The 8,408-nt window shown below is 46.6% G+C and overlaps 2 protein-coding genes and 1 non-coding gene across 3 annotated transcripts in view; 1 reads left to right on the top strand and 2 right to left on the bottom strand.

Moving 5' to 3' along the window:
• MATR3 (matrin 3) overlaps positions 1-8,408 on the bottom strand; it is a 79,078-nt gene that overhangs the window by 68,122 nt on the left and 2,548 nt on the right. Inside the window, exons 3-4 of the mRNA XM_017536707.2 lie at positions 6,173-6,254; positions 5,133-5,213 (exon numbers count right to left, since the gene is read on the bottom strand). The gene's annotated coding sequence lies outside the window, so the exon portion shown is untranslated. The remainder of the gene's footprint in view (positions 1-5,132; positions 5,214-6,172; positions 6,255-8,408) is intronic.
• LOC108310060 (N-alpha-acetyltransferase 10-like) lies at positions 133-998 on the top strand. Its single transcript, XM_037741398.1, has one exon. It carries the CDS (start codon positions 231-233, stop codon positions 936-938), a length of 708 nt encoding a protein of 235 aa, XP_037597326.1. The 5' UTR covers positions 133-230; the 3' UTR covers positions 939-998.
• On the bottom strand, positions 5,599-5,799 carry LOC119472452. Its single transcript, XR_005201596.1, has one exon. It is a non-coding gene; the product is annotated as a small nucleolar RNA SNORA74 (small nucleolar RNA).

Here is an 8,408-nt window from a genome sequence, read left to right as displayed (position 1 = left end):
AAAAAAAAAAAAAAAAAAAAAAAAGACTTTGAACACCAGGTTAAGGTCTTGTTTGAGGGCCATCTTATCGGGGGCAGATTGGGAGATAAAATGAGTATTAAGAACAAGAGTTCCACCCTAGCTAGCGCAGCCCCGGTCCCAGCCCCGGATGTCCTGGCATTGCTTCCGAGCACGGCAGCAGCTGACTGTGCCTTCACAATCCGCTGGGACCCGCGAGCCCTGCCGCCATTATGAACATCCGCAGTGTGAGGCCAGAGGACCTGATGAACATGCAGCACTGCAACCTCCTCTGCCTACCCGAGAACTACCAGATGAAATACTACTTCTCCCATGGCCTCTCCTGGCCCCAGCTCTCTTACATTGCTGAGGGTGAGAATGGGAAGATTGTGGGGTATGTCCTGGCCAAAATGGAAGAGGACGCAGATGATGTGCCCCACGGACATATCACCTCATTGGCTGTGATGCGTTCCCACTGGCACCTCGGTCTGGCACAGAAACTGATGGACCAGGCCTCTCGAGCCATGATAGAGAACTTCAATGCCAAGTACGTCTCCCTACATGTCAGGAAGAGTAACTGGGCTGCCCTACACCTCTATTCCAATACCCTCAACTTTCAGGTCAGTGAAGGGGAGCCCAAATACTATGCAGATGGGGAGGATGCCTTCGCCAGGAAGCAGGATCTCACCCCGATGGCCGATGAGCTGAGGCGTCACCTGGAGCTGAAGGAGAAGGGCAGGCCCATGGTGCTGGATGCCATCAAGAACAAGGTGGAGAGCAAAGGCAGTTCACCTCCGAGCTCAGGAGAGGCCTGTCATGAGGAGAAGGGCCTGGCTGCCGAGGATAGTGGTGGGGACAGCAAGGACCTCAGTGAGGTCAGCGAGACCACAGAGAGCACAAATGTCAAAGACAGCTCAGAGGCCTCCGACTCGGCCTCCTAGAGCCTGCCCCATCCCTTCCTCACCCCACGAGCTTTCACAATAAATTTGCTCCGTGGAAAAAAAAAAAAGAACAATAGTTCCTGCTCAGGAGGCAGGGTCGACACAAGTATATTTTTGGAGAGCCTCTGTAAGGTGGGAAAGGAATTGGGCAGGATTTTCATCTGCTTTTTGGTTAATTTGAGTTTTTCAAAATTCATGGCCTTATGGGTAGCTCTGTAAAGGCCTGCAATAAGGCAAGTAATCATATGGTTAAAAGACACCCGGCCAGGGTCTGTGGGATGGTACTCCCAGGAAGTCTCTTCCCAGGGGATGGCAGCGGCTCTTACAGCTAGTAGGATCTTGCCTGAAGATCATTGGCATGTGCCTGAGCTGCGAGCCACTCTTCCCTTCTCTTCCGGAAGGAGGGTAGAAGAGAGGATAATAATATAGAGATCATGCCAAGTGAGTTCATAAGACTGGCTTAGATATTTAAATTCTTTGATATAAGTATCAGGATTGGAGGAGGACCTGAGACATTTTTCAATCTGGGAGAGATCAGAGACGGAGAAGGGGAGGTGGACACGGATGATCCTTTTGGTCCTTGCTACCTCCCAGAGGGGAAGCAAGAGAGCTGGTTGCTGGGCATGTTGGGTGGGTAAAGGGTGGAGACAGGGAGGACTCAGTCAGATGCAGGGTGGTTGGTGTGGGTAAGAGGTAGGGCCAGAGTGGGGGCATATGGGGGTGAGGATGGTCCAGGAGGAGGAAAATCAGTGGGGTCAAAGGAAAAGGAGTAGCTAGCTGGGGCTATGGGGAGTATAGCAGGAGATGAGTCATTGACAAGGGCCGTGGGGAGGGTGACAGGGGTCAGTCAGGTTTGGAGCGAGCAAGTATAATTTGGAAAGTAGAACAGGGCTGGCAGAGGGAAGGATGGCTACAGAGAGTGAAGAAAACTTGAACATAAGGAATTTCAGACCATTTCCCATTGTAGTGGCAAAAGCTGTCTAAGTTTCTAAATATATTGAAGTCAAAGATGCCATTTTCAGGCCACTGGGAGCCATTGTTTAGTTTGTATTGAGGCCAAGCAGTATTGCAGTAAAAGATAAGTCTCTTAGGGTGAACCTCTGAATGGAGGCCGAGATTAAGATGCAGGAGACACCCAAAGGGAGGAGTTTCGGGAGGGATAGACTGAGAGGCTCCCATAGCAAATGGGGATGTAGGTAGAGGAAAAAGAGACTGCCGATGACAGGGATGGGAGGAGAGGGTGCCCCCTTTCCTTTGGGCCTTGTCCGGAATAGAGGAGGTAGCTGCTGAGTCAGGCATACCTGAAATGGAGGAACCAGAGGCCTGGAGGCTGAAGAAGCCGTTGGCCCAGCGCTGGGTCTTTCAGGAAGGCAGAGACGGTCAAGGGTTCCGGGTAAATGGCAAGAGTCTGTCTTACCCCTGTGGAGGCTCTGACGGTGAATGAGGTTGCCAACAATGGGAGAGTCTGGGAGATCCTCCAGGTATTCAGCTGGTTTGGGAAGGGGAGGGTGGCCGGGAGAGGGGTGATCAGAGAGGGAGGGAGGGATAGAGAAAGAGCTCTCTAAGGGTGCCAGGCTAGAGCCTACCCCTTCCCGGGTTTTGGCACCAAAATGTAAGGTCAGCCAAGAGAAAGGACGAGCAGACCCAAAGTCAGGCAAGCAAGTTTATTGACCTGCCAGGTTGCTCCATAACAGTCAGAGGCAGCCCTGAACTTACAAAATGAGGGGTTTATATGGGATGAGAGGGGCCTAAGGGAGTCTCCAGACTGAGATAGTCTATCAGCTTGTAACAAGCAAGAAGATAGTTTATCAGCTTGTGACACACTTGCAAATACATCATCCTGTGAATTTTGTGGTGGCAGTTAAAAAAAAAAAAACTGGAATTTACAGGTATGTGTAAAACAAGAATTTACCAGTACATGTAACAAAGGTTTGTTTCTCATGACCTCTCCTGTGCTGCCCAGATAGCTGTAATCAGGCTTTGCTCAATGTGGAATGTCTGGTAGCCTTGCTGTGGCACCTGGATAAGAGTTTAGGAATCTAGCTGCAGAGCCATCAGAGTGGGAATCAGCTGCACTTAAGGGGGTTTTCTGGGGCAGCTTGTCTCTAACACAACAGGGATAAGTAGGTGAGTAATTAACTTTATTTATCAAAGTAGGAAACCCCATCATATTATTTTAATGCACATGACTATGCCATTGATACATTTTGGGATATTGAATACAGAAACACAAATACCAATGAATTATCTCTTTTCAAGTAGCAACACAGGAACCTCTCTCTGCACATAGATAGCCCTACTGTAGTCAGGAAGACAACCTCTATGCTTAGAACTTGAGGGCCCAGATTTAAAACACTGTGACTATTCATGACAGGGAATTTTTCTCTTTCCTTAGGAGCCATTTTGGTTTTACCAGTTCAGACTGAGATTGTGACTGAGTTTGAGAAGTGAAGACTGCTATTCTTTCTTAAAACATCTCCCTTTGGAGCACAGTAAAAGTGGAGAGAATGGCTATAAATAACCCATGCAAAAAAACACAAATCCCAAACACACAAAAAAACACAGACTATTTTTACTACCGATTTTTTTCTGTTTTTGAGTTACTTTTTCTCTTTCAAGATTTTGTCTTGGTCTTTTTTTTTTTTTTTTTTGAGATGGAGTCTCACTCTGTGCCAGGCTGGAGTGCAGTGGCACAATCTTGGCTCACTGCAACCTCTGCCTCCTGTGTTCAAGTGATTCTCCTGCCTCAGCCTCCCCGGTAGCTAGGATGGGCATGCTACCACACCCAGCTAATTTTGTATTTTTAGTAGAGATGGGGTTTCTCCATGTTGGCCAGGATGGTCTCAATTTCCTGACTTCGCAATCTGCCTGCCTCAGCCTCTCAAAGTGCTGGGATTACAGGCGTAGCCACTGTGCTTGGCATAAATAAATCAGTTTCTTTTTCTCTTCTTTTTTTTTGAGATGGAATCTCCCCCTGTCACCCAGGCTGGAGTGCAGTGGCACAATCTTGGCTCATTGCAACCTCCGCCTCCCAGGTTCATAGGATTCTCCTGTCTCAGCCTCCCATGTAGCTGGGACTACAGGCATGTGACCCTACAAGGTGAGGTTGCAGTAAGCTGAGATTGCGCCATTGTGCTCTAGCCTGGGCAACAAGACCAAAACGACATCTCAAACTTTTGCTAATTTTTTGTATTTTTAGTAGAGACAGAGTTTCACTGTGTTAGCCAGGATGGTTTTGATCTCCTGACCTCGTGATCTGTCCACCTCCGCCTCACAAAGTGCTGGGATTACATGCATGAGCCAATGCGCCCAGCCTATAAATCAGTTTCTTAATCTCAGAATCTGTTGGGCTAGTGACTAACATATTGCGCAGCTCAGAGAACATTTCCACTAATGCAGAAAGTTTATCATGCACTGCTGTTCCAGGCAGGAGAATCACTTGAACCCAGGAGGCGGAGGTTGCAGTAAGCCAAGATTGCACCATTGTGCTTTAGCCTGGGAAACAAGACCAAAACTCCAGCTCTAAAAAAAAAAAAAAGATGCCTGTAATCCCATCACTTTGGGAGGCTGAGGCAGGCAGATCACAATGTCAGGAGTTCAAGACCAGCCTGGCCAATATGGTGAAACCCCATTTCTACTAAAAATACAAAAATTAGCCAGGCATGGGGACATATGCCTGTAGTCCCAGCTACTCTGGAGGCTGAAGCAGAATTGCTTGAACCTAGGAGGCGGAGGTGGCAGTCAGCTGAGATCGTGCCACTGCACTCCAGCTTGGGTAACAGAGTGAGACTCTGTCTCAAAAAAACAAAAAAACAAAACAAAACAAAACAAAACAGTTTATTTAACTTTTTTTTTTAAAGATGGGGTTTCACCATGATGGCCAGGCTGGTCTTGAACTCCTGACCTCAGGTGATCCACCCACCTTGGCCTTCCAAAGTGCTAGGATTACAGGTGTGAGCTGCTGTGCCCGGCCAGCGATTTATTTAACTTTTACAAACTTACACAGTCACATGTAGCATATAGCTATTGCACAGCAGAGCTCTAGAAAATGAGGGGATAGACTTTAGATTCTAAGAATTCTTTAAAATTCTGATACTCTACATAATTTTTAAAAACATACTTTTAAGCCCCAATTCCCATCTGAGCTATAATAAGTTAACTGAGACCTACATGACAAAAAGACAACATACATACATTAGTTATCTTGGTGTCACACAGGGCTGTCAGACACATCTGTGGTCCTGATGGAGTTAGTTGTCATTCAGGTGAAGGCATCTAGGATTCAAAGAATGACAGACTGTCTCTAAGAAAGGGTCCTTTTCCTTTTCTGTTTTTTTTTTTTTTTTGAAATGGAGTTTTGCTCTTGTTGCCCAGGCTGGAGGGCAATGGCACCATCTTGGTTCACTGCAACCTCCTCCTCCTTCTCCCAGGTTCAAGCGATTCTCCTGCCTCAGCCTCCCGAGCAGCTGGGATTACAGGCAAAATCCCAGTGGCTCATTTTGTATTCTTAGTAGAGATAGGATTTCTCCATGTTGGTCAGGCTGCTCTTGAACCCCTGACCTCAGGTGATCTGCCCACCTTGGCTTCCCAAAGTGCTCGGATTACAGGCATGAGCCACTGTGCCCGGCCGATAAGGTCCCTTTTCTAACAGAAAAAAAAAATTGTTTGCACCCAGACTAGGACCAACTCCACAGGAGGAGTCATTCCACTCTCAGGGGTGCAAAACACTGCCCAAAGGTACTCAGCTACAACACCAAAACAGTGCTTGGAGCCAAACCTCAATAAAGACAGTGCTTGCTCTTCCAACAGTGTAACACCATCACAGGCATCACATGAGCCTGGATAGCTGACAACCGCTGGATGATTCCTGAAACAGCTTTTTCATTATTTGTTTCAGATACCTAGACACTCCAGGTAGAAGACATATCAGTTGAATGTTGGCTGCAAAACAGGTGTGGAAGCACTGATTGCAGACCCTGCTGTCAAACCCTTTAACAGGAATCCCTTTCTCATGTTTTCAGTTGTTTTATCCAACATTCAGAAAGTTCCTGCCATGTGCCAAGCGCTGTGATTGGGATCTAGCAGTAAATAAAACAAGATATCCTGTCTTTTCCTTCATGGATCTTACAAATATAAGTTAATTTGCCTCCCAATTGTTTCCTGATAGATACCAACTACCCAACGGGCCTGGCACAGAGGAGGTAGTCAATATTGGAATGAACAGGAATATTTACCTGAAAACTGCACATGCAGACTGTCATCTGCCATTATTTCCTCTCTTCACATGGCTGAAGGATGCCCTACTTTCAAGTCACCCTAAAAAGGAAGACAAACAAGCATTGTATATATATGTATTTTTTGAGATAATATCTCACTCTGTCCCAACTGGAGTACAGTGGCATGACCATGGTTCACTGCAGTCTCAATCTCCTGGCTCAAGTAATCCTCCTGGCTTAGCCTCCCAAGCAGCTGGGACTACAGGTACATGCCACCATGCTCGCCTGATTTATTTTTTATAGAAATGAGTTCTCGTTCTGTTGCCCAGGCTGGTCTCAAACTCCTGGGTTCAAATGATCCTCCCAACGCAGCCTCCCAAAGTACTGGGATTACAGGTGTGAGCCACCAAGCCTGGCCTGTATATCTCAAAATTGCGAAAATATACTAAATGTTTTCCCCACAACAAAATATAAGTATGTGAGGTGCTAGATTTAATTAGCATGATTTACTAATTCCACAATTTAAACATATATGAAAACATCACATTGTACCCCATGTAACATATACAATTACTCTCTTTTCTATAGCCTCAGTCAGGAATTATTTTATTTACCATAATTTGCCTTTTCCCTGCCTAGAGTACCATAAAGCTAACCATCCCCCAAGCCCTACAGATATTACTAGTCTTAAGACCCCATATGTAAAAGGCTATTCAGTTAACGCTTGAGGCATTCACACAATGCACTCACATTTGGCTGAGAGAATCCTATTAAGGGAATGCCAACTGATCTAACAAAACAAGCTTTGATAAACAACTCCCCTGCTCCCCAATATCCTCCCCAGTTCCTCCTGTGGAAACTAGGATGTCACTTTTCACAGCAACTGAGGGTCATTTTTTCCTCAAAAGATTAGCATTCCAGGCCAGCGCAGTGCTATGGTTCATGCCTGTAATCCCAGAACTTTGGGAGGCAGGATTCCTTAAGCCCAAGAGTTCAAGACCAGCCTGGACAACATGGTGAAACCCCGTCTCTACCAAAGCCTGGGCAACATAGTGAGACTTTCTCTATAAACTGGAAAAAAAAAAAAAAAAAAAGGCCAGGCGCAGTGGCTCATGCCCGTAATCCCAACACTTTGGGAGGCCAAGGTGGGTGGATCATGAGGTCAGGAGACGGGCAGATCACCTGAGGTCAGAAGTTTGAGACCAGCCTGGCCAACATGGTGAAACCCCATCTCTACTAAAAATACAAAAATTAGCCAGGCGTAGTGGTACACACCTGTAATCCCAGCTACTTGGGAGGCCAAGGCAGGAGAATTGCTTGAACTTGGGAAGTGGAGGTTGCACTGGGCAGAGATCATGCCACTGCATTCCAGTCTGGATGACAGGACTCCTGTCTGAAAAACAAAACAAAACAACAACAACAACAAAAAAAAACAGCTGGTTGTGGTGGTGTGCACCTATCGTCCCAACTACTTGGGAACAAAATTACTACAAAGGGGACTCAATATCTACCACTTTAATGGGGCAGCCAGCTATTAATTTCTGAAAATCAATAAGCAACTAAAGTGCATATACATATTATCTGCCTAAAGGAGAAATTAGGGTGGTTGTAGTTAGCCAGTTCCCAGAGCCCCCTTAATCAATTTTTTTTTTTTTTTGAGTTTCGCCCTGTCGCTCAGGCTGAAGTGAAATGGAATGATCTCAGCTCACTGCAACCTCTGCCTCCCAGGTTCAAGCGAGTCTCCTGCCACAGCCTCCCTAGTAGCTGCGATTACAGGCCCCTGCTACCATGCCCAGCTAACTTTTTGTATCTTTAGTAGAGATAGGGGTTCACCATGTCGGCCAGACTGGTCTTGAACTCCTGACCTCGTGATCCACCCATCTTGGCCTCCCAAAGTGCTGGGATTACAGGCATGAGCCACTGCACCCAGCAATATTTTAATATGTTATTAAAGAGCTAGAGAGGCCGGGGGCAGTGGCTCACGCCTGTAATCCCAGCACTTTGGGAGGCCGAGGTGGGCGGATCACGAGGTTAGTTCAAGACCAGCCGGGCCAACATGGTGAAAATACAAAAACTAGCCAGGCGTGGTGGAGGGTGCCTGTAATCCAAGCTGCTCAGGAGGCTGAGGCAGGAGAATCTCTTAATCCTAGGAGGCAGAAGTTGCAGTGAGCCAAGATTGTGCCATTGCACTCCAGCCTGGGAGAGCGACACTCTCTCTCTCTCTCAAAAAAAAAAAAAAAAAAAAAAAAAAAAA

The sequence above is a fragment of the Cebus imitator genome, unplaced genomic scaffold, assembly GCF_001604975.1.
Source record: "Cebus imitator isolate Cc_AM_T3 unplaced genomic scaffold, Cebus_imitator-1.0 Scaffold101, whole genome shotgun sequence".
Classification (NCBI taxonomy): Eukaryota; Metazoa; Chordata; class Mammalia; order Primates; family Cebidae; genus Cebus; species Cebus imitator.
The sequence above is the reverse complement of the archived record's forward strand: the minus strand, read 5'-3'. Positions and strand labels throughout refer to the sequence as shown.

Excerpts from the sequence above, each read along its gene's own strand:
- LOC108310060 (XM_037741398.1), top strand. The coding sequence starts at position 231 with ATGAACATCCGCAGTGTGAGGCCAGAGGACCTGATGAACATGCAGCAC.